General features: G+C 42.4%; 1 protein-coding gene across 1 annotated transcript; it reads left to right on the top strand.

The window, feature by feature from the left end:
- The first annotated feature begins 6,808 nt into the window (after positions 1 to 6,808).
- LOC147449857 (uncharacterized) lies at positions 6,809 to 7,558 on the top strand. The gene has a single exon (XM_086521636.1). The coding sequence runs from the start codon at positions 6,809 to 6,811 to the stop codon at positions 7,556 to 7,558; it is 750 nt and encodes a 249-aa protein (XP_086377762.1).
- Positions 7,559 to 26,797: the final 19,239 nt, after the last annotated feature.

Here is a 26,797-nt window from a genome sequence, read left to right as displayed (position 1 = left end):
GTGAGAATTTTGTAAATCAAGAACCATTACTAGAAGCTTCTCTGTATCCTGGCCAATCATGCATAGTCCACATAAGAAGTCCATGGATCCTTGCATGCTGTTGTCCTAGTGGTTCAACCGCATCTGCTATGTCGATCCCATGCCATAACTCCTGGAGCTCGTCAACTAGTGGATCTAGATAAACATCCATATTTTTTGCCTTGAACTTACCAGGTACAATCAAGCTTAATATCAAATGACCCTTCTTGATGGCAAGCCACGACGGGAGGTTGTAATTGATAAGGCACACAGGCCAAGTGCTCCATGACGAGCTTCTCAAGCCAAATGGATTGACTCCATCCATTTCCATGCCCAAATGCAAATTGCGTGGTTCACTCTTAAAATGTGGCCAGGTATCTTCAATGTGCCTCCAGGCCTTTGAATCAGCAGGCACCCTAAATGTTGTGTCAGTGGATCTATTCGTAGAATGCCACCGCATCAACTTTGCAATGGAACCAGAACGAAACATGCTTTTTATCCTAGGAATAATAGGAAAATGCTGCAACACTTTAGCTGGCACTGTCTTGCCAATTGCATCTTGTTTGTAGCGCATTGCTCTGCACTTAGGACACGACAGACAATCCGCGAATTCATTGCGAAAAAGAATGCAATCATTTGGACATGCATGAATCTTGTTGTAGTCCAAGCCAACTGAGGTCAATAGTTGCTTTGCGTCTGGCCTGGAGGGGGGCATTTCATTGCCAGCCAGGAGAAGTTGCTCCCGCAACAACCTGTTTAAGCCACATTAAATTAAAAAGCTCTCCAAGCACGTCATCGTTGCAATCGGAAAATGCCTTTTATAAATTACGTACCTAAAAAAAGCAATGATGCTTGCATCTGACCACCCGTACACTGACTGAAGATTCAAAAACGCCAAACAAGTACGAAGCGTCGATATTTTGGAGCCTTCATAAATTGGTTGACGTGCCAACTTCCTCAACATGTCTTCAGGAGATAGGCGCATGGCTTTCGGTGCTGCGTCGTTAGCGTTCTCCTCGCTTGTTTGGAAGAAGGCATCCAGCATCTCCTCCATGCCGTCGTCTTCTGTCTGTAAGTCCTTTTCTGCTTCCATCATTGGCTCTATATTGGTCGGACCTTCACGCATAATCCTTTTTCTCTCTCTCTCAGATGTAGGTGCTATGTCGCGAAAATCAATGCATGTTCCGTAAGAGTCGTATCATAGATTCTGTACAGTTTCTTTAGCAAACTCTCCGTACTTGTGCACATGCTCATTACATATCCTACGCTTGCGCAGGATTTGATACTTGCAGAGCGTGCACGAGCATGCAATCTTTTCCTCCATGTTAGTTGATGACGTTGCCATCTACAATGATTATGAATGTTGTTTTAATATATATACTCCTCACAATGTAAACTATCTCGCATTCTCTAGTCTTGCCTAATCTCCGTACACCTCGGTCCAGAGGTGTACGGAGATCAGGACCACCGGGTCAAAATCTCGTCTTTATTGGTCAAATCCTATATGGGTAGACACATACGTGCACTCCCAAGTGTACATGGCAATGCATGTAGCGGACAAAACCCCTTTGCCTCTTTTAGTTCCATAGTTTCTTCAACATCCTACGGCTACCTACGGCTTGTGTAGTTGACGTTAATTCAAACCCATTGACCTACGGATTGCCATACACGCTCTTGACATTGATTTAAGACTACTTAATGAACTACAGATGGTTTTGGTATGGATAGAAGCCATTTTCGAAGTCCGTTTGCGTTTTTCCGTAGAAAAACGCAACCGGATTTGACCTACGGCTTGTGTATTTGGCATTTCTTCTATCCGTTTGACCTACGGCTTGCCATACGCGCTCTTGACATTTCCTAAAGACTAACTAATCGTCTACGGATGGTTTCAGTAGGCATAGAAGCCATTTCCGAAGTCCGTTTGCGTTTTTTCGTTAAAAAACGCAACCGGATTTGACCTACAGCTTGTGTAGTTGACGTTAAGCCAAATCCATTGACCTACGGCTTGCCATACACACTCTTGACATTGCTTTAAGACTACTTAATGAACTACGGATGGTTTCGGTATGGATAGAAGCCATTTCCGAAGTCCGTTTGCGTTTTTCCATAGAAAAACGCAACCGGATTTGACCTACGGCTTATGTATTTGGCATTTCTTCTATCCGTTTGACCTACGGCTTGCCATACACGCTATTGACATTGCATAAAGACTACCTAATCGTCTACGGATGGTTTCAGAAGGCATAGAAGCCATTTCCGAAGTCCGTTTGCGTTTTTTCGTAGAAAAACGCAACCGGATTTGACCTACGGCTTGTGTATTTGGCTTTTCTTCTATCCGTTTGACCTACGGCTTGCCATACGCACTCTTGACATTGCATAAAGACTACCTAATCGTCTACGGGTGGTTTCAGTAGGCATAGAAGCCATTTTCGAAGTCCCTTTGCGTTTTTCCGTAGAAAAACGCAACCGGATTTGACCTACGGCTTGTGTATTTGGCGTTTCTTCTATTTGTTTGACCTACAGCTTTCCATACGCACTCTTGACATTGCCTAAAGACTACCTAATCATCTACGGATGGTTTCAGAAGGCATAGAAGCCATTTTCGAAGTCCGTTTGCGTTTTTCCGTAGAGAAACGCAACCGGATTTTACCTACGGCTTGTGTATTTGGCGTTTCTTCTATGCGTTTGACCTACGGCTTTCCATACACGCTCTTGATATTGCCTAAAGACTACCTAATCGTCTATGGACGGTTTCAGTAGACATAGAAGCCATTTCCGAAGTCCGTTTGTGTTTTTTCATAAAAAAACGCAACCGGATTTGACCTACGGCTTGTGTAGTTGACGTTAATTCAAACCCATTGACCTACGGCTTGCCATACGCGCTATTGACATTGCTTTAAGACTACCTAATGAACTACGGATGGTTTCAGCTAGCTGTTTTAGCTGCTTAGTCCACACCCAACAGTTTAGGATTCCATAATATGTTATTTTGTCATTTTGTTATTCTAACCTAGTATCAGTCTACCACATTGTAACTTTCCGGTCTCATAGGTCACCTTGGCCTTTTGAAGAGTTAACATAACATTTTATTTCATTTATTTCTTTAATTTTAATTTTTTATGCAAACCATAACTCTCTCTCTCTCTCTCTCTAGTTTTAATTTCCTACGCACATTTTTCTCTCTCTTTAATATCCTACACGCACACACACTTCTCTCTTTCTCTCTCTCTATCTCTCTCTTTGATTTCCTACACGCACACACACTTCTCTCTTTCTCTCTCTTTCCTACACACACACACACACTTCTCTCTCTCTCTCTTTCCTACACACACACCGCTCTCTATCTCTCTCTTTAATTTCCTACACGCACACACACTTCTCTCTTTCTCTCTCTCTCTCTCTCTCTCTCTCTCTCTCTCTCTCTTTCCTACACACACACACCGCTCTCTCTCTCTCTCTCTCTCTCTCTCTCTCTCTCTCTCTCTCTCTCTCTCTCTCTTTCCTACACACACACACACACACACACGATGTGGGGAGGGAGAGAGAGAGAGAGAGAGAGAGAGAGAGAGAGGTTAGGGGAGGGAAGAGTGCCATAATACCTCGCAGCAGGTTTCAGCCAAGATCTGAGAACGCGCGCGTTGAGGGCGAAAATGGCCCCTTCGCGCGGGTTCGGCTTTTTTTCCCCCAAATTACTTTCGTCGATATACGCATGGGAAAATTAGTCTTTCGACACGTATATCCATAGTCTTATCGACGCAGGTATCGACGCGTATATCGACGCAGGTATCGACGCGTATATCGACGAACGATAAGTACGTCGATATGAGCGTGGAAAGGCACGGGCGTCGATATATAAAGCGTCGATAACTTTGGGTTATGTTGTAGTGTATGGATCATAAAACCATCACAAACTATGGCATATGTTTTATATAATTTTCTTTAAAGAGTGAAAGATTGTTTGGAAAGTAATCTGTTTGCTCATAGGAAAGAAATGTTTGCCTAGTAGAACTCTTGAACCTTCTTTATTCAAAATCCTATACTTCATAAAACCATCACAAACTATGGCATATGTTTTATATAATTTTCTTTAAAGAGTGAAAGATTGTTTGGAAAGTAATCTGTTTGCTCATAGGAAAGAAATGTTTGCCTAGTAGAACTCTTGAACCTTCTTTATTCAAAATCCTATACTGATATAGTCAAAACTCCCTTTGATATCTAGGGAGGAGAGCTTAGCAAAGTGAACGCTAAAGCAGTGCATATGGTTGCACACATCTTGTGGGTTGGTGCCCAGAATGCAAGATAGTACTTGCAGGTTGTTGCCCAGATTGCAAGTTAGTCACTGCGGGTTGGTGCCCACATTGCAGGACAATTTAGCTATATGGGCAACTAAAGACACCAAGAGCAAGAAACTGCCAACAGAAGTGAACTCTTGGGGTTGGGATATTTTAATGAAGAAGGATCGTATGTTGTTTTTCTTCTAGAAGGATTGTCTTGGTGCCGATTTGAAATTGGTTGAAGGGCTATCTTAATGAACTTGTGATGGAAACCCAAAAAAAGGAACTTTGTGTATGAACAATCATGTGGTAGTAATTAGAAAACAAGCAGAACAAAGTGTGAGTGTGGGGGTGGAAAGTGGGGACTGGCTCAGGTTGCCAGTCAAGGATGGGTGGTCTCGATTAGTCGAGAAACTCTCCTCCCCCTCTTGTAAAAGAGAAAATTAGAGACTCATTGTGCCAAGAGTTGAGAATTCCAATTGTACTTGCCTCTGAAAGTATGGGGAAAAAGGCAATTGGGGTTTCTCTCTCTAAGGTGAGAATTAGGAACATCATAGTATTGTAATAGTTCACGCTTTCCCTGCGAGATAGGGCTAGGAATCCTTTTTAATGGTTCGGACTCAAGTTACTTGATGACGAGATCCTGTCCATTAGAATCTTGTCTATATTGACTATGCTTTCTCAATCGAATAGGGCCTAGCAACCTGGTAGGTGCCCTCTTGTTGCGAAAAGGTTATGGTATCGGGGTGGGGTCTCACACGTGGTATTAGAGCCTAGGTTGGAAAACTGAAAAAATTGACATTGTTTGAAAAATTTGGAAAAATGAATTGGAAACTTAAAGTTCGAGAACTCACCAGCATTGATGTTCCAGGAAGATGCCGACGCTGAGTATCGCAAGTTCAAAACCTTTGAGATAATGTATTTTGAGGCTTGTCGCTCTTCAAATTTTGCTTTTCGATGCAACATGATGAAGATTTTGATGAAGGCTTTTACTCCTCCGTCAACAAGAATCCAAAGGGGATGGGAACTTGCATGGAACTGCAATGGTGGCATCTTCTACATCAATGTGAAGAAGATCGGATGCCTCTCTTTTGATCTAAAGAAGCTTCGATGGGGGGGAAGAGCTGCGAGTGATTCAGCTTTTTACTTCCTTGGCACTACTAGAGATGACTACACTGTTATCTCAAAAGATGACCTTGACATGACCTTAAACGAATGGGTTTACAATCAAGTGGTAAAGGTGATCCCTAGCTATAGGATCAAACCCATCTCTGTCCCTCATATCTTTCCTAAAAATAAAATTTTTGTATTTTATCAACCCCACAAAGATGTGTATAAGAGCTACTATTCAAATGAAATAGTAGATTGCAAGAACCTCTCCACAAATACCTATCGACTATACCACTATGTCCCTGGAAATCCAACTTTGAGAATCATTTAGTTTTTAGCAAATCCAACCTTTGTACATATCATGATAGAAGAAAAAGATGCTCCTTTAGCTTCTCAATGAGATCCCAACTTTGTATATATCTTGATATAAATAAAGTTAGGGCATCTTGAACTTAGTGAAGTTAGTTGCAATTTTTTTTTTCTTGAGTTGTGGAAGTTTAAAGCACTTGATATAGCGTTAAGTCTTTAAATCAAACCATCGACAAGTGTATTATTGCGTAGGTACTGTCAAATGCTTTGTATACGGCCCTACAAGAAAAAAAACTTCTCCAAAAACAAGCCCAACCACCCACATTCAAAGGCGAGGGAGCCCATGTCGAGTGTGATGCTGAAGCTTGGATCAAGGCAATGGAAGACTATTTCGAAGCTGCAAGAACCCAACCTGTAAACCAAACTATGCTCGCAATGTTTTGTCTTGCTGGCGATGCAAAAATATGGCGGAAACAACATTGCAGGACTTGGGTGTTTTAGGATCTTCCTATTCTTGGGAGAAAATTAAAGAAGCCGTTACAGCACGGATATCTTCCACCTGCTCATCGTGATACCAAAGTGAATGAATTCTTTGCCCTAAAGCAATTATCTTTATCGGTGGGAGAGTATTACTCCAAATTTGTAACTTTGTGAAGATATGCCGCAAAAATGTCTATTGAACAACAGGTAGCACGGTTCTATCAAGGGTTGAATCAATCGTTGGATACGCGCCTTGGAGCAATGAGACCTATATCTCTCTAGGATGCTCTCTTAAGGGCAACACCGCTTGCCAAGGAAACAACTAGGAATCAAGGAAGAGGAAACTTTAGAAGCCAAAGGGCCAGAGCCAACAATTGGAGCCCTAGACTTATTACTCAAGCTTATCAACCTTGCCCTATAGCAACAATAGTTGCAGTAACTCAACCGCAACATCCAAATGTTCGTTGCTACGAGTGTGATAAGCCAGGTCATTATAGCAGTCACTGTCCTAGAAGAAGCATAGCAACAAACACAAATTCGGCACAAAATGGTAGAGGTCGAACTATTCGTCGCCTGTGAGAGGAAGGATTGCAGGAAGAGGACATGGAAGAGGAGAAATGGCTCAAACTCATGCCATTATTATGGAAGAACCAACAGTGGGAGACCAAGCTGAAGAGAGAGCAACTCTGCATGCCGCAATTGACAACCCGAGTGCTCGCCATCAATATGCAGTCATTCAAGCACTAGGGTCTTGCCAAGGTGAAAAAATTGAATTTTTAATTGATTGTGGAAGCACACACTCGTTTATCTCTTCTAAATGCATGAGAAAGCTAAAACTAAACCAGTATCCTGCTGGGAGACTAATTGTGGAGCTAGCAAATGGGAAGCAAGTCCTAACTCTGCACACAGCAGGACAAGTAGAATTTGAACTAGGGGGATACTCTACTTCTGAAAACTTTCGCACTTTACCTTTAGGCATTTATGATGGTATCTTAGGAATGGACTGGTTGAAACAAAATCAAGCTCATATTCGTTCTGCACAAGGGAATTTTACCTTTATAGACAAACTAGGGAATGAATTTTTAGTTCAAGGAAAGAATGGGAATCCAAAAGCTCACTTAGTTAAGGCTAGTAGACTTCTTAAGGGACTACAAAAGGGTAAGAAAATCTATGCAGTTAAACTCAACAAGGTAGAGGACACAGATTCAAACTTTCAACCTAATTGGTTGAGAGAGTATTCAGATGTGTTTCCTGAAGATCTTACAAGTCTTCCACCACCTAGAGAGGTTGATCACGAGATAGAGACTATCCCTGGATGTGAACCTGTTTCAAAAAGACCGTACAAGATGTCACTCCCTGAGGCATAAAGAGAAACTTAGGCAACTTATTGAGCAAGGATTTATCCGACCAAGTACTTCTCCTTGGGGTGCTCCACTCCTTTTCCAAAAGAAGAAGGATGGTTCTTTATGACTCTGCATAGACTACCACGGTCCTAATCAAGTCACCGCTAAGAACAAGTATCCTATTCCTAGAATTGATAAACTCTTGGATAGGCTACACGGGGCTAAGATCTTCACAAAGATTGATCTTCACTCTGGATATTATGAGATAAGAATCAAAGAATCAGACATTCCAAATACAACTTTCAATACTAGGTATGGACATTATGAGTTTACAGTAATGTCTTTTGGTCTTACTAATGCTCCTGCAAGCTTCAATCGACTAATGCAGTACATTTTTAGACCTTACCTGGATGATTTTGTCTTGGTTTTCTTTGATGATATTTTGATCTACTCTAAAGACGAAGCAGATCATGAAGAGCATGTTCGTAAAGTATTACAGGTCTTACGTCAACATCAGCTTTATGCTAAGAAGAGTAAATGTACCTTTTTCTCGACCCAAATCAGTTATCTTGGCTTTATTATATCTTCCAAAGGAATCTCACTTGACCCAGATAAAGTTAAGGACATCCTAGAATGGCCTCAGCCTACTTCTATCAGTGAAATAAGGGGATTTCTTGGGATCACATGATGGTGTCGGATATTTGTTAAGGATTATGCTCTTATTGCGGCACCTTTAACAGAGTTATTAAAGAAAGGGATGAGAATCGAGTGGAGAGCCAAACACGAGGCCAGTTTTGCAAAGCTAAAAGGTTACCTAGTATCAACTCCTATTCTTAAGCTTCCAGATTCCAATAAAGAGTTTGAAGTTATAACTGATGCTTGCAAACTCGCTTTAGGGGGAGTCCTTACTCAAGAAGGTAGACCTGTAGCCTATACTTCTCGAAAGCTCAGAGATCATGAGAAAAATTACCCAACCCATGACTTGGAACTCTTAGCAATCATGCATGCATTAACGTTATGGAGGCATTATCTTCTCAGTCGCAAATTTTAGTTAGTTTTACTGATCATAAAAGCTTGAAGTGGATCTTTACACAACCCAATCACTACAAGAGGTTGTGTGCTCTTGTGATGCTTTTAGCATCGAAAATACACTGGGTTTTTATAACCCCCGGCGTTGCTAAGAGCGTCGCTATTAGCGTCCATATGAGTACATCGCTATGGCAGTCACTATAAGCGTCGCTATAGGCGTCGCTATATAGAGACAGCTATAGCGACGTTGTAGGGCCATCAATAGCGACGCTTATAGCGACACTGCAGAGCCTAATATAGTGACGGTCATAGCGACGCCCGAGATGAAAAAAATTTGGTGGCAGGGCATTCACCCATCAACCATATTGAATGTTTCATTTGTCTATTTACCTTTTGAAAAAAAGTGCAAAGGTAAATATACACCCAAAATAGTCACCCACAAGACAATATAATCATCATTAACTCCATCATCCATAGTACGTATTGTTTGCAAAATAAAGATACAAAAATGACAAGCGTGATTGATGAAAATAAATCAATGACAATTGTACACAGCAGCAAAATCACTTGATTGTTAATCATTGCAAATGTAATAGTTACAAACCATTGTCATTATTTAAAAAATATACATGGTTTTCAAAAAGACATATAAAAGTCGTCTCATGATACATAATCTATGACAAAAAGAAAATAATGCTATCTAGCTATGGCTAAACTGACGTCGTCTAATCAAACGTCTCATCGCGTCGAAGCGCCGTATCTGTCGGATTCTGCAAAAAAAACAATAAGATAGCTTTTTATAAGTATAAACATATAGCGGCGTTTATGAAACAATACAATAAATAGAAAAAAATAAACCCTAATACTAACCATGCTACCGCGAGAAGTCAGGATGTCTATAAGGGCGTTTAAGCCCTTCCTGCCTACGTACTCATGCTCTATTAACCCTCACGGCTCACGGACACCCTATCACCTACAACGGACGTTCTAACCTACGGCAGACATTGTATTATTTATTTGGTAGAGTCAGGTACCGGGCTTGTCGGTCCAATAGGAAAAGGGTAAGAGTGATCGCTGATGAGAGGCGCACTCTAACTGGAACATTCAAGGGATTAGTTGGCTAAGCATGGGCGCCCAAGTGTGAATGGGACGAGCTCATATAAAAGTCAACTAAACCTAAAATTCACTCATTCTCTCATTTGTGCAATAGAAGAGTGCTCTTGCTCCATCTCCATCTCCATCTTCTTCTTCTTCACCTCCTTGTGTGTGTGTGTATGTGTGAGAGAGAGAGAGAGTGTGATCGTGCATTGCAACGAAGGCACGACGGCGGTGAAGCGGTTGAGCGCGGCGTAGCGGCGTCTCCTTCTTCTTCGCAGCGAGGAATCCTCCACGAAGCAAGCGTGGAGCGGTGAGTGACACACCATCGCCTTCTTTGAGCTTACTAGTTTAGGCTTGTTGTGTGCTTGGAGCCATTTGTGGCTCGCACACGGTGTATCGGCAAGTTCCTTGCATTGACATGTGCAACATACGCGCACATTTTTGGCGCCGCTGCCGGGGAATGTCATACATGAAGCTCGAGTAGCACTCTGTGCTTCTCCATGGTGCAATTTCTATTGTAGGAAAGGTAAGGAAGGAGTGTGTGTGTGTTGAGAAGAGGGATTTGGTGATATGCTGTGTGTTTTTTTTGTTAATGGAGTTTTCAAAGATTCTGTGTTATTTCTCTCTATTAAGGTAGTTAGTTTTCTTTGTTAATAGAGATTTCAAAGGTTCTGTGTTTATTCTCTGTGTATTAAGGTAGTTAGTTTTCTGTGTACATTAAGTAGGAAGTAGATTAGTGAGAGTTAATAGAGTGTGTTAGTGTGTAAGAGTAGGTGTATTAGTTAGAAGTAGGTAGAGAGAGTGTGTGTGTGCTCTCGCGCAGGCCGCGGCGGCCTTATCCTTTAAATTAATTTAAAAAATAAAAATTAAAAAATTAAAAAAAATTTAAAGGTAGGACCGGGATCGGGAATATCTCTTAGACCCAAGCCCAAGCTCACGCTCAGGCCTAGGCCTCAGTTGCCTTTTAAAAAAACGAATTTTAGCTTCACACGTAGCTAAAAATTGATTTTTGAGGACCAACGGAAAGTCAGATGCCCGAAAATTGTGATGTAAAGCACACAGCGACCCTCTAAGTGATACGCTCGTTTCGAGCTATCACACACTTTAATAAAAAAAAAATCAAACATTAAAAAACATTCAAAAAACATAAAAAACATAAAAAAATCAAGTAAAAAACGGGGTGCAAAACACCCACAAAACAAAGCAAGTAACCTTTGAAGGTACTTGCCGACACTTGTAGGGCACCCAAAGCACATGTATCTACGCTCTGGTCGTGTGCTAGAGTCCGAACAACTAGCTAGTGCTTCGATTTACGGGGGTACTAACTATCCTTCCACGCTAGGGTCTACGCCCTCGACGGGGACCCAAGGTAGTGCAACCCAAGACCCAAATATAGCGGCTAGCGACTCTTCCTCTGACTACGATATTATGGAAGAGCATCTTACACAAAGCCCGAGGGAACAAATGAAACCGTGCCTAGCTGGGCCCAACAACCTGGAACTAGTGTTTTTAGCCGTTTGATGGAAACTTTTAGTAGAGCTACGCGCTCTGAACATACGGCTAGTGAAGTAAACGAAGGGGGTGGGGAAGTAGAATCACCATTCACATCTCCTGTAGACCCCACACTCCCTCAGAGTGTCCACATGAACATTCTACCTACCTCATTTAATGAGGGCCCTATCGAGCTACCACCTTCCAAAGTCGCCTCTAAGGTAGCGGTGACTAAAAGTCAAAACACGGGAAGCAACATTGCATCCACCTCACGGAAACCCTCTAGTACACCAAGTTTGGACGGGGTATTTCTCAATGAAAATTGGGAATATGACCTACACACGGAGACTTTGACCGACCTATACATGGGCTACACATACCATGTGGGTTGGTTAGAAGTTGTACAATCCACATCTAGTGCCACTAGTCTGGAGGAACAACAACACATGATCTGCAATGTCATCCATAGGATTATCCAGTCCGAGAGGAAAAATCGAGAAATAAACATACCTTCGACGGGTCCTATGCGATTTTTAGACACGGGCAAAGGGAAACAACACACTCTATCACAAATGGAGACTCCCCCAGTGAGTCCCATCGATCCCCCATATGTTGTTTCACCAGGGGTCTCAATGCAATCTGAGCCCACAAGTGATAGCTTTACTTTTCCAAGTCTAGCTCATCTTTCCCTTGATGACACCACGGCTACCATGCCTACCCCAATGATGGGCATGCCAAGAAACACGCCATGGACCTCGTTTGTTAGTAAAGCACCGCTACATGGTAGCTCAATGCCTCCAATAGTACCTACAAGTGCGAACCAATCGTTGCACCTATGGGTCCACGTACTCATGTAGTCCCTACCCCTCCCATTGTTTCAACTACCTATGCCCCACAACCACAACACCCAAGTTCTTATTTCCATGGGACTATACCGGCTAGCATTACCATGTCACATCCGACGTCTGCTATGCCTAGGGCCACTCATATGAACTATGGACCACCACATGGCACAACATCGTACCCAACGTGGAACCCAAGGGCTTCCTATGCGCCAAGCCCAATGCCAATACTTACTCCACATGTAGTCTCTGGAGCACCTTCACCCACGGTGCCTGCTCACTTAGGTGACTTGGCAACATTTGCTCAAGCTATTGGTCGATCTATTGCTGAGAATATGTGTAACGCTCCTGATAGAGAGCCTAGAAGTAAGGCAGTACAAATAGCCAAGATCACACAAAAATTTAGTGGAGACGGGGATGTGAGAAAGCATATCGAAGTGTTTGAACAAATATGCGATTCTCTAGGAGAACACAATGACCTACATAAGAGCAATGCTTTAAGCCTAACCTTAAGTGGAAAGGCTGGGGATTGGTATAGAACCCTAAGGGTGGAAGAAAAAACAATTTACCCTACTCTTAGGAGACTGTTCTTGAAAGAATACGTACGAGAGGGAGTGCTTTGGGGTGTAGCCTCTCAGCTCCAGAAAGCCCAACGAGAGGAAGGAGAGTCGGTGAGAGACTTTATAAGTCGCTTGAAGCATTTGAATTCTCATTGTAATCCAAATGAGCGCTTCAACAATAACCAATTGCTTGATAGATTCATTAGAGGATTACGACATGAGGATATCTACAATGGCCTAGTCATTAGAGGTATCACCACTTGGGAAGCAGTCACCACCAATGCGATCCAATTGGAGGATAATTTAATGATTCAAGGAGAAAGAGTGTCTGTTGAGTCTAAATCTATTAGCTCACAAGCATCAGGGCATCAGCCAATGACCCTAAAGCCTATTGCTAAGGAGCCAAAGATATCTGAGATGACTTTAGCAGATCTCACCAAGGCTATTCAAGAGAGTCTTAGAGACAATCGTGCTCCGCAAAACAATCATATGTATCCAAGAAGAGAGCAACAATGGTGCTCAGTATGCTATGGACCGCATAGTACCAGTGAATGCCCTACTTTTAGAGTAAAATTCAATGGGAACTGCAATGCATGTGGAAGCTATGGTCATCAAGCTAAGGATTGCATAGTATTTAAGCGTACGATGGCCAATAGACCAACCTTAGCATGGACAGACACACCTCGAGTGCCTGCCTTGATGCCGTCCCCACCTCTTGAACAAACAGCACAACACATGGTCCAGAGGGCCCAAAATGTTGTTCAAACAACACCCTTACCACCTCCAGTGCTAGGACCGCAACCACCACATCCGAGAATCACTTCTCTGAATCAAGTGGGTTGTGAGTCATCTATTTCTTGTTTGGAAGGCTATGAGGAAGATATAGATCCTAATATCGCCTATGGGATGGATGTGCTTGAAGAAATTCAACAATACTACATGGAGGACTACTGGGGACAAGTCAAACCTGTATATCAAGTAGCTGCTCTTGCGGCAAGAGGCCAAAATATCAATTACACCGCTAAGAGACCACCTCTTCAATGCTATGAGTGTGGAGGTCCACATCGTGTAGCTGAGTGTCCTATTAGGCTACAAAAGAACGCCACACTGATGCAAACCAATCAAGCGAGCACGTCTACAATGCCGATACTCATGTGTAATCGATGTGGCATAGATCATTTGATTGCCCAATGTCCAAATAATCCAAATGCACAGAAGATCACGCCATTAAACATGATTGAAGTTACCGAGGAGGAGTCAAGTCATAATATATTACTTATCCTTTGTCTATTATATCTTGTTTCAGTACTTTGGCGGAAAATTTTGAGGTCCAATCCCCAGAGACTTTACATGAATCACCAAGTACACCCGTGGTACCAGTAAACGTACTCACACGATCGATGCTCCAAAAACAAAATTACATTCTTGAGGAAAGAGACACGGCATCAATTGCCCAATCTCAGAAAAAGAAGAAAACACGAAGAAAGAGATCGCACAAAGCAACGAAGTCAGCAGACCCCAGTTCAAAGACCAACATAGGGCCTGGTGATGACCCCGTATATATGAACGATGTTGAAGAAGATTCTGATTCAGGTGAAACCATGGAGACCAAAACGACCACTAACATAGAAACCAACAAGTAAGATCTTCATGAGCCACAATGGTCAGGATCCAAAAAGAAGATAGGAACTTACCCAAACCCTACAGAGGAGATTGAGCGAGTCAAGCAATTAAGGATTTTGGTAGAAGATACCCAAAGGGATCTAGAACCAGCACCTAGGAAGATCCAGACTATAGACACCGTGTTCCCTACGCAACAACAACCTCACCAAGTCCATAGACCCTTGGACATACCTAGTGTCATCCAAGAAGAAAGGGACTTAAAGTCATGGGAAAGTGGACGTGCTCACTTCTTGATGGAAAGAATGTTTACAGAGGGACTACCTGATCCTATCGAAGAAATGGAGATCCCATCTTTCCCACGTCAAGGGACTCAAGGCCAAAAGGTGCCGTTAAACATTGCCAAATTAATGGATTTCATGTCTTCAGAAGTTAGAACCACCATCATGTCCAAAGTATATAAAGACCCCGAGCTAGTTTCAGCTCTTCGAGCCTTCCTCAATGGAGAACTAAAGTTTGGGCTACCACAATTTTCACAGATGGATGGAGCTAGGGAGATGCCAATAGAGGAGGAACACTTAGATCCACAACCCAACCTAGATGAGAACCTTGTTATAGAAATACCTGTTAACAAGTTGGGACAATACTTTGAGGGTGATGAATCCAATGCGATTATACCAATCACTACTAAGGGATTAACTGTGAAGGGAATCCTTGATGGTGGCGCTGGGGTTAGCATTGTGACTAAAAATTGCTGGGAAACTATGGGAAGACCTCACCTTGCGACCACAACCATAGTAGTGAAGATGGCTAATGGGTCTATTGTTAAACCCATTGGGATGCTAGAAGATCTCAAGATCAAGGTCTTTGGACATAAAATAAGGATTACCTTTATTGTTATGGATTTCTCCAAACACACTATGGCATCGGAGATGATCTTAGGACGTCCTTTCATGAGGGAAGCAAAAATGGTGCATGACTGGTCTAAAAACCATGTCTACCTGCAGCTCCAAGATTCTGTCATTCAAGTGGATCTTGTGACGGGTCGAGCACATCCTCTAGGAAAGAGGTTTATAATTGATCATAGATCTGACACCACAGTTCACTCGGCCCCATTGTAGTATTGTTACACGTGTAAAGCGGACACTGATGTTGGGGAAGATTCTCCTTATATGGATGTACTACCTGGGATGACTGAGTCGGACAATGTGGATTGGGTCCACCTAGCAGCAACCATAGACACTTGGGGAAATAGGGGGACGACCTGGGTAACACCTGAGGGGGATGAAATGCCCGTACCCTTAAATATGCTACAAGCAATGCATATAGCTTCCGACAAGACTCATTCTAATATAACGAAGAAAACTTACAAGTGGGTCCCTAAAGCTTCTTTAGCAACCATGGCTAGTACTAAAAAACAGAAGCCTTGTAAGAAACATACCACTCGCCCCAAGAAATGTAAGAGAACGTGGCGTTGGATCCCTAAACGACTATTGGAAGCCCAAGGCTACTATTAAGGAAATGATCAAATTTGGGTGCCAAAACGTAGATTGTGTTCTTACCTGTCACCTGACTCATGTGCGCCAAACCCCATAGCTCGAAAACGAATTAACGACCATGGAAAGAAAAAAATCACAGAATGCTACACACCCGCTCCAGAGCTAGTTTGGGTACCGAAGAAAGAACGATTTGTTCCACCTAGCTCAGGAAGGGGGGAGTCCCATGAAGCTTCTAGCTCCTCATATAATGCATCCATAGAGGTAAAAGCTTCTCCACAGCCTCCACCTACAATAGTGGACCTCCATAAAGCTATAAAGGAATCCACACCTCCCAGTGTTCAAGAATCACCTGATGAACCACTTCAAGTTCGATCCTGGGAGAGTACCTTACCACCCTTGCAACTCGATGAGGCACCTAAGGTAATAGAAAACTACTGGCAAAAATCCTCACCTATTATCGACTGGAACAATTGGTTTCAAAGGGTGACGAGCACATTTCAAACGATATGATCTACCCAAGGAAGGGGGGAATGTTTGCTGACAGTCATCACTCACTCACTCCCCTCTCAACCTTGTTTCCCTGACCTCTCAATCACCAATCTTAGGGAATGTATATATATAAAGCCTTATACTCACAAAAAAAAAAACAAAAATAATAAAGAGAAAGAGCAATTAGCAAACGAGTGCACAATAAAAGTCAAAACATTGACCCAGACCTACACATTCACATTCGGTACACTGAAACAGAAAAATGCCATAAAACACCTTTGATCCTCATCACTCAAGTGACGGAGAGTAGGTAAGATTAGTACGATAGGAGTGTTTCTGTTTTAGAGTTGAGTGATTACCAAAGTTCTTTTTTCCCACTGATGTGCCTCCTAGAGGTATTCTTGTGTTTCTTAGTGTGTACAGGAACGTGTTGCTGTTGTTAGGATTTGGACTTTCATGGGATCTTTTCTCTCATTCACACTTCAAATCAAGCGCGACCATCGACACAAACAGGTGTTTCTTATCCATTAGCATTGCCCCTTATCTTTTTTTCATCCATGTTTGTCTGCTTTGATTGTGATTGGTAGCATAATATTCAGTGCATTTGCTTAGTACCAAACATTAAATTCAATGTCATTTTTTGTCATAATCACTTGTCTAGGTTTAAAAATCAAGCAATCCGACTAAGCTAGTTTGACCAAGTTAGGTGTTAGAGATCTTCTCTTAATACCATGGGGAATGCCTTCCTAATAATCAATGGTTACTTAGGTTCTTAATCCAATTTAGGCAGCATTGTGTGAAATGTACTAGGGCTTTCTAGTGGACTTAGACCCTATTGACCTTTAGCTTAAGTATTATAAAGGGAGTTTACTTGTGTGATGAGCCTGGGGAGGTGTATCAGTGTTATATGACCCCCCAAAGTTACAAAATTAAAATGATGAAAATGAACAAACAAAAAAATCAAAGTGCCACAATGTAAAATCTTAAGCTGGAAGAGAAATCTCAGCTTGATTGGGTACTTCACTCACATGTATCGCCTATGGTACTAGAGCCCTAGAGGTTCCCAGTGTGGGCGCTTTTCCTTGAAAAGCAAAAAACCCAAGGCATACAAAATAAGCACACACATAAAAATTGAATCACTGTGAAAAGACTTTGGGGGTTCAAAGAAAAGGTAATCAGTCAGGCCATGATTTCATGAGAAATTCCTTTTATCATAGCTTAACTACAAGGTCTTCTAGGTATAGCCTCTAGTCAGCCCTCGAACATGAAATACTTGGCTCTCGCGATTAAACAACTTAATTGACCAGAGAAAATTAAGAAGCTTGCCCATGGTATTAATAGTCGATCTCTAGTGCCTTTCGACCGTTAAATTAGTGGCCCCAGACTTGTTTAATGTTTTACCTTTACATCTGTTTATGCATTTGATTACATTGCAATTTAATGTTTATTGCTGACAAATTGTTTAAAATTCTGTTACCAATCAATTTGTCTGCCTAAAACTACATATGCTTTTTAATCGCTTATGAGAATGCAATTACTGTGCCAATGTTGTTTGATTTTGCAGTGACTGAAGAAGGCTAAGGACATTCATCTCAAATGCTCTTCCACCTCGACGAATGAGCTTCAACTCAATAGCTTCCGAGGACGGAATCTACATCAGGAAGGGGGCCATGTTAACCCTCACGGCTCACGGACACCCTATCACCTACAACGGACGTTCTAACCTACGGCAGACATTGTATTATTTATTTGGTAGAGTCAGGTACCGGGCTTGTCGGTCCAATAGGAAAAGGGTAAGAGTGATCGCTGATGAGAGGCGCACTCTAACTGGAACATTCAAGGGATTAGTTGGCTAAGCATGGGCGCCCAAGTGTGAATGGGACGAGCTCATATAAAAGTCAACTAAACCTAAAATTCACTCATTCTCTCATTTGTGCAATAGAAGAGTGCTCTTGCTCCATCTCCATCTCCATCTTCTTCTTCTTCACCTCCTTGTGTGTGTGTGTGTGTGTGTGTGTGTGTGTGTGTGAGAGAGAGAGAGAGTGTGCGATCGTGCATTGCGACGAAGGCACAACGGCGGTGAAGCGGTTGAGCGTGGCGTAGCGGCGTCTCCTTCTTCTTCGCGGCGAGGAATCCTCCACGAAGCAAGCGTAGAGCGGTGAGTGACACACCATCGCCTTCTTTGAGCTTACTAGTTTAGGCTTGTTGTGTGCTTGGAGCCATTTGTGGCTCGAACACGGTGTATCGGCAAGTTCCTTGCATTGACACGTGCGACATACGCGCACACGCTCGTACGGTGTGGGATCACATCCTGTAAACGACCACTGTCAAAACATACAAAGAATCCATTATGTTAATATTTCAAATCCCATAAAACCTAAACTATCAAACATAGATGCGAAAACACTTACAAAATCGGCCTCAAATGATGCCCACCCGCCGCTCCCCAAGTGGTGAGAGCTCCCTGCCTCTACTCGCGCTCTGGCTGCCTCCTTTTGTTGCTTCCACTTGTCGGGATTCTCGCGCACTTCTTTCTTCGCATACTTCCAATCTTCTTTAGCCAGCCAATCTGGTTTGCTCCACCCATGCTTGATTGCTTTTTGCACTTCGGAACGCTTATGCTTGTAGTATTCGCGCATTCGAACCTTCATCGCATCTTCATTGAAGCGGTCATCCCATGTTGGAACGGGAAACTCGTCATGAAGCATGCTCTGTCTTTTAATTCATTCGGTACTTCACTCCAGGTGTTTAGTATGTAGTGTATAAACACCTAAGAGCAAAGACCGCACATGCGCGAAATCACCTTCTTGCCTTCATCATCCAAGATGATGCCGCCGCTGAAGTCGACGGAGTAAGGCAAGCCCTCTCGCCGCTGACGCGTGAACCTGGGTGTCTCGGCAAGGGTCTCTAGCGGCATGTCAATGGGGGTACGGACGCTAGATGTCTCCACTAGAGTCTGAGCCCCGAAGCGAGGAGTGTCCACTGGAGTGACTCCTGGAGGAGTAGCTAGTGGTGTGTAGCTACGGGGAACGGCAGTCAGCCACGCAAAACCTGGTGTCGATGGCGATGCCATGTGACTGGTGTCGGGACGAGCAAAGAAGGGGAGGTAAAGAGCCTCGTCGAACACGAGGCAGTGTCGAAGCATCAATGGTGCCACCCCCACAACAACCGCCACCGCCACCACTAGAGCGCCGGTGCCTAGACGAGTGTGAAGATCGTCTCGTCGACACCGAAGCTTCGGAGTGCGCTGAGGACGCCGAAACAAAGGGAGATGCGGATGGAGTAGGAACGCGCGATGGTGCGTCTGAGCGATGATGCTCCACGTACCACTGTCTCTGTTGGGGTGACAAAGAAGAAAGAAACTCCTCATCATCCATACCTGTAGATCCTCTGCATGCACCCCATAGAGAGTAGCATCTTGATGTTCGTCTGGCACCACCTCCACGGCTTCTGACTCAGAACCTTCTCCGATCTCCTCCATTGATGCCGCTGTGATTGGCACATGGTAGCCTTCATACGTCCGTGCACTACGAGGGGCTACCTCTTTGACACACCACCAGTTTGATGCAGACTTTGTAGGATGAAATATCACCTGCCAGAGCCACATAACTTACATGACATGAGATCTTCCAAGCACATAAATTCTAAAATGGGATGTTAACTATTTTCGTACTTACTTGTTCACAATGCTCGAGTAGTACGAAAGTGTCTCTTAGGTCAGTCCATTTCTTAGTTGAATCCACCTCAAGAAAACCAGACTCTCCTCTACGCACAGTAGCGTTGCGACCCTCCATGGTTATCTTGAACCATTGCACGTCAAACAAGTCGACAAAAAATCCTCTATAATTGATCCTCAAAATCTCTTGTAGCGTGCCGAAGTAAGTGAGTTCCGCCACCACAGGATCTGCATCACATTATCAGCTGGTAGTATGTGCTCTTTGAGCAATCTACACAACATAAAAATACGGTACAATTGTGTAAAAATCTATCAGATCATTATACATTTAGAGTTTTATTAAAGTAAAATAATTGTAAAAGATCACCTGAAAAGCGCTATGACGCTAGTGTCACTTCATCCAAACTTTGTCTGCATGTTGAGAAGAACCAGGAGCGCTTTCAATCTAGACACACGTGCTCCATTATACAATGGCGTATTGGCTTCACTTTTCATATCATCATAGACATTTCTTTCTGAATCCATGATCGTCTTGATCATTTCATCAATCTCAAGCTCAAACATTGCCTCGTTGGGAATGTGGTCTGCATGATCATCCCCCGAGCTATCAGAGGCTACATCTTGTGGCCTCACATATGCTGCTTGACCAAAGCGCCTGCGAACACGTCTATTGGCTTGCAAGATTGCTGCGTGTTGGCCAATGTCAGAGTCCGACGAGTTATAATTGGCAACAACTCGATCTATAATAGATGGATAGAACTCGCCAAATTCGCGAACGTACTGCAAAGAAACGCGTCTTGTCTGTCGCACAGCAGGCTTGCAATGGTTACAAGGACATAAGATCCTCGTTGAGAGATAGGTGTTTCGGTTGGACGGTCCCACATCCTCGTCACTACTCATAATGAGGGTAAAAATCTTATAACCTGGACAACAAATTTAATCTTCTATTGGCATTCTTCGTCTTTTATCTCTCTCTCTCTCTCTCTCTCTCTCTCTCTCTCTCTCTCTCTCTCTCTCTCTCTCTCTCTCTCTCTCTCTCTCTCTCTTTGTTCACACTGTAAACTACCTCACATTCTCTAGTCAGGTCCAATCCCCGCACACCTCGGTCTAGAGGTGCACGGAGATCAGAACCACCGTGTTATAATCTCATCTTTATTGGTCAATGCCTATATTTGTACAAGAAATCTACACACCCATGTCTACATGATACTGCATGTAGTGGGACAAAACCCCTTTGCCTCTTCTCTAGCTGTAGCATTTCACAGCATCTTAACATCTTTTCATAGTAGATCTTTGTTTGTAGCATGCAGTTACTAGCCATTCTTGCAATGTAGCTGATGTCTGCTCAAGGCACTTAATTCTTAATCTAGATTTGACGGGATGTGGTGTGTGTGTGTGTGTGACCCTTGGAATCGTCATCCATTAGCTGAACATGACGGCTTATTGTATGGTAGCAGCAGTCGAACATGCAGGTGGAATTGTTGGTCCGCATGGACTGTCGAGGCTGTGAGCACAGAAAATTTTCTCGCCATTTCTTCTAACCTTATCTTAAACGATAAAAAGAAGAAAATGGTATAACCTTTCTATCACCCAAGTGTGGTAGATTGGTTATGCCAATTCCCTCTTCAATAACAGGTAAATAACCTAAATCTAATCTAATATAACGTAAATCTAAATCTAATATAAATAAACCTAAATCTAATCAAACGTAAATCTAACTAAAAATAAACCTAAATCTAATCTAATTTAACTTAAATAAACCTGAATCTAATTTAACGTAAGTCTACATCTAACCTAATCTTTAACGTCTTTTGGGATAGTTTCCTACGACGTTAAAACTCTCTTCTTCTTGTGTGTGTGTGTATGTGTGTGGGTGTGTGTGTGCCAATAAAAAGAGAAAAATGGTATAACCTTTCTATCACCCAAGTGTGGTAGATTGGTTATGCCATTTTCCGTCTTCAATAACAGGTAAATAACCTAAATCTAATCTAATATAACATAAATAAACCTAAATCTAATCTAATATAACGTAAATAAACCTAAATCTAATCAAACGTAAATCTATCTAAAATTAAACCTAAATTTAATCTAATTTAACTTAAATAAACCTAAATCTAATTTAACGTAAGTCTACATCTAACCTAATCTTTAACGTCTTTTGGGATAGTTTCCTATGACGTTAAAACTCTCTTCTTTGTGTGTGTGTGTGTGTGTGTGTGTGTGTGTGTGTGTGTGTGTGTGTGTGTGTGTGTGTGTGTGTAGGTGTGTGTGTGTGCCAATAAAAAGAGAAAAATGGTATAACCTTTCTATCACCCAAGTGTGGTAGATTGGTTATGTCATTTTCCTCTTGAATAACATGTCTTGAGTTCAACTCCTCGTCTGGTAGATTTTTAGGTCTCTTTAATTAGTTTCCTACGACCTTAAATTAAACTCTCTTCTTCTCGGGTGTGTGTGTGGGTGTCTGTGCACGCCAATAAAAAAAGGAGAAAATTGGTATAACTTTTCTATCACCGAAGTGTGATAGATTGGTTATTCCATTTCCCTTATGAATAACATGTCTTGAGTTCAACTCCTGTCGACTAGATCTTTAAGGTCTCTTGGGATAGTTTTCTACGATGTTAAGACTCTCTTCTTCTTCTTCTTTTCTCTCTCTCTCTCTCTCTCTCTCTCTCTCTCTCTCTCTCTCTCTCTCTCAATGTGTGTGCGCATTCTTTGATTATGCATGTGTGTGTGCGCCTTTTTGGTTTATGCATGCTCTCTCTCTCTTTTCCTCTCTCACTGTGTGTGTGATTTCTTTGTTTATGCATGTGCGTGTGCGTTTTTTGTTTATGCTTGTGCTCTCTCTCTCTCTCTCTCTCTCTCTCTCTCATTCTATCTCTCTCTCTCTCTCTCAAAAACACAATGTGTGTGTGTGTGTGTGTGTGTGTGTGTGTGTGTGTGAGAGAGAGAGAGAGAGAGAGAGAGAGAGAGAGGGAGAGAGAAAGAGGGAAAGGGACCATGAGAGTGAGGAGAGGGAAGGAACATACCTGGCTCTCCTTCCTCTCCTTGTGTGTGTGTGTGTGTGTGTGAGAGAGAGAGAGGGAGAGAGAAAGAGGGGAAGGGACCATGAGAGTGAGGAGAGGGAAGGAGCATACCTGGATCTCCTTCCTCTCCTCGTGTGTGTGTGTGTGTGTGTGTGTGTGTGTGTGTGTGTGTGTGTGTGTGTGTGTGTGTGTGTGTGTGTGTGTGTATGGAGAAGAAAGAGAGAGAGAGAGGGAGAGCGTTACCTTGCTTGCTTGAGTGCGCGTCGAAAACTTAGATCTGAGATCTGAGTTTTCGAACACTCTCGGTTATTTTTTTTAGCCCTGACGGGGTCGCTATATGCATCGCTATAGGCGTCGCTATGAGCGTCGCTATGTTACAAGTAGCATAGCGACGCCGTGCTTTTTCATTTTTGAGTGTCACACTACGAGCGTTGCTACTATTAAGCACGTCTTGTAGTGAATCTCAACATGATACAAAGGAGATGGATTGAACTTCTTCAATAATACGACTTTGACATAAAGTTTAGACGTGGTTGCGGACGGGCTTAGCCGCAAAGCTTTCCTTAGTGCTATCTCTATACCCAATAATCCTATATGGGATAAAATCAAGGAAGCAGCCTTGAAAGACCCAGATTATCAGCAGTTGTCTTGGCAGATTCAACAAGGCATAACACCTAAAGCAAAGATCATATCATTAAAGGATTACTATGTTCAAGAGGGATGTCTTTATTTTCAACAAAGGCTTTGTGTACCTAAGGACCCAACACTGAAGAAAGAAATCCTATTTGAGGCTCATGATAGCCCAACGTCAGGACACCCTGGGTATGCAAAGACCCTAAATGCTGTTAGAAGAAGCTACTTTTGGCCAGGAATGAAGGGGGACGTTCTTCGCTATGTGAAGCGATGTCCGATCATGCCTACGGATTAAAGATGAAAGAATCAAGCTACCTGGACAGCTTCAACCTCTTGATATACCCCAAATAAAGTGGGAATGTATCAGTATGGACTTTGTCATGGGATTACCCTCTGTTGGAGGCTATGACTCAGTATTTGTTGCTGTTGATATGCTCACTAAGGTAGCCCACCTGATGCTTGTAAAAACCACCTTCACTGCCTCGGACATTAGCAGAATCTTTGTGAAGGAAATATTTAGACTTCATGGTCTACCGAAGAGAATTGTTAGCGACAGGGATGCGAAATTTACTTCAAAGTTTTGGACTTCACTCTTTCAAGCCATCGGAACACAACTATGTTTTAGCACATCATATCATCCTCAGACAAATGGTTAGACTACAAGAGTAAACCAGGTGATTGAGGACATTCTTAGAGCATATTGTTCACAGGAACCAAAGAAATGGATCCAATATCTACCTTTGGTTGAATATGCCTATAATGCCTCTGACCATAGAAGCATTGGCATGTCACCATTTAAGGCTCTTTATGGTCAAGAATGTTTGGCTCCGTTAAACTTCTCAGATCCTATTATCAAGGTAGAAGCTTCAAAGCAAATTCTTGAAGATATGAAAGCCCAAACCAAAGCAACACGTAAGGATATTCAAGCTGCTCAGGATAGACAAAAGCATTATGCAAATAAAAGGAGATCAGATCGAATCTTTAAAGAAGGAGACAAGGTATTCCTTAGGGTCAGGCCCAAGAAAAGTAACCTATCCTTGGGAAAGTTCAAGAAGCTCAGCCCAAGATATTGCGGACCCTATGAGATTGTCAAAGTAATAAGTGATCAAGCCTACAAGATAAAGCTACCCTCAAAATTCATGATGTCTTCCTTGTTAGTCTACTAAAACCCTATGTTGCTAACCCCAATCAACTTTTGGATACCGAAAAAATAGTTGTTCCAACTCAAGGAGTCCTTGAACTTCAACCTGACTATATCCTAGAAACTCAACAAAGAAAACTTAGGAATTTGAGCATCATTGAACACCTCGTCAAATGGAAAAATTTCCATGAAGAATATGCAACATGGGAAGATGAAATAACTCTCCTTAAAGATCATCCGGACATACCTTTGAGATGAGGACATCTCAATTTTTCAAGTTGGGGAGAATGTAAGGTCTCTGCTACCCTGGGAAAGGGGATTCCCATGTAATGGAATACATATCATGCCATTTTGGTCATAAGCAAAAAGTTACTATTTTTGGCAATTTTTCCAGCTTTGATGAGCCAATGTTAAATATATTGTTGTAAGATTTTCAAAAATAAAATTTTTACTTGTTTATCATTTTCGTCCAAAAATAAAAAGTTTGAGGTGCTTACACCCACCTAAACGCGACCGTCTCGTCTAAATATATCCCGTCCTAAATTTCCATAAAAATAGTTGTCTGTCTTGGAAACTACTAGATATAGCAGGTGTGTGCATCTGACACCTTAGTCTGTCATCCTCAAGCTCGTCTTTTAATAGCAAGTTTCAGAATTGAATTCTGACAAGCCAAGCTCACTTTAGACAATTAAATTTCATCCTAATGTTAATAAATTAAATCCTAAGCTTAAGGTATGCATGTGCATGAGCATGTATGTACATGTGTATGTATGGGTATGTGTATGTATGACCATAAATGACCCATGGCCATAGCCCATCTCTTATGGTATGTTGACCCTAAGCATGGGTAAGTACATGAGGTGTATCACTCAATTGGGTAAAAGGGGACACCTCTAGCGGTAAGTGAGAGGCTTGTGACACCTCTAATCCTTCATTTGGAAAGAGGGGGAGAGCAAGGGAGGTATGGGCATGCCTTGGACCTCAAACAACCTCCAAACCCCTATATAAAGTCCATTCACACTCAATCTTAGACACACTTGAGCACACTTGGGAGAAGGGAGCTTTGCTGCTGTGGCAATTAACTTGGTGGCTCCTACATCAAAGCTTTGAGAGATCAATACCTCCAAAGCACATTGGTTCTTACACATTTTCAAGTTAGTTAGAGACAAGATGGCCCCAAAAATGACCCGTGTTAGCGAGACTCACAATGATGAGGCTGGCACTAGCTGAGAAGCTAATAAAGGAAAAAGAATTGCCTTGGAGGATGTGCCACCAAACTCGCCAGGCAATGGTCCTACATTAGACAAGGTTGGAATTAATTTTGTTAAGTACTTGCATTCATTGCATAGACGATAGAGTAGGAAAAGGGAAAACAATTTCTATGGATCATAAAACCATCACAAACTACGGCATATGTTTTATATAATTTTCTTTGAAGAGTGAAAGATTGTTTGGAAAGTAATCTCTTTGCTCGTAGGAAAGAAATGTTTGCCTAGTAGAAGAACTCTCGAACCTTCTTTATTCAAAATCCTATACTGATATAGTCAAAACTCCCTTTGATATCTAGGGAGGAGAGCTTAGCAAAGTGAACGCTAAAGCAGTGCATATGGTTGCACACATCTTGCGGGTTCGTGCCCAGAATGCAAGATATTACTTGCGGGTTGTTTCCATAATTGCAAGTTAGTCACTGCGGGTTGGTGCCCACATTGCAGGACAATTTAGTTGTATGGGCAGCTAAAAACACCGAGAGCAATAAACTCTCGCCACCAAGAGGAGTGAACTCTTGGGTTGGGATATTTTAATGAAGAAGGATCGTATGTTGTTTTTCTTCTGGAAGGATTGTCTTGGTGCCGATTTGAAATTGGTTGAAGGGCTGTCTTAATGAACTTGTGATGGAAACCCAAAAAAAGGAACGTTGTGTATGAACAATCATATGGTACTAATTAGAAAACAAGCAGAACAAAGTGTGAGTGTGGGGGTGGAAAGTGGAGACTGGCTCAGGGTGCCGGTCAAGGATGGGTGGTCTTGATTAGTCGAGAAACTCTCCTCCCCCCCTCTTGTAAAAGAGTAAATAAGAGACTCATTGTGCCAAGAGTCGAGAATTCCAATTGTACATGCCTCTGAAAGTATGGGGAAAAAGGCAATTGGGGTTTCTCTCTCTC

The sequence above is a fragment of the Adiantum capillus-veneris genome, chromosome 10, assembly GCF_014529385.1.
Source record: "Adiantum capillus-veneris isolate H3 chromosome 10, ASM1452938v2, whole genome shotgun sequence".
In the NCBI taxonomy this organism is placed as follows: Eukaryota; Viridiplantae; Streptophyta; class Polypodiopsida; order Polypodiales; family Pteridaceae; genus Adiantum; species Adiantum capillus-veneris.
The sequence above is the reverse complement of the archived record's forward strand: the minus strand, read 5'-3'. Positions and strand labels throughout refer to the sequence as shown.

Coding starts and splice junctions, on each gene's coding strand:
- LOC147449857 (XM_086521636.1), top strand. CDS start 6,809: ATGGCTCAAACTCATGCCATTATTATGGAAGAACCAACAGTGGGAGAC.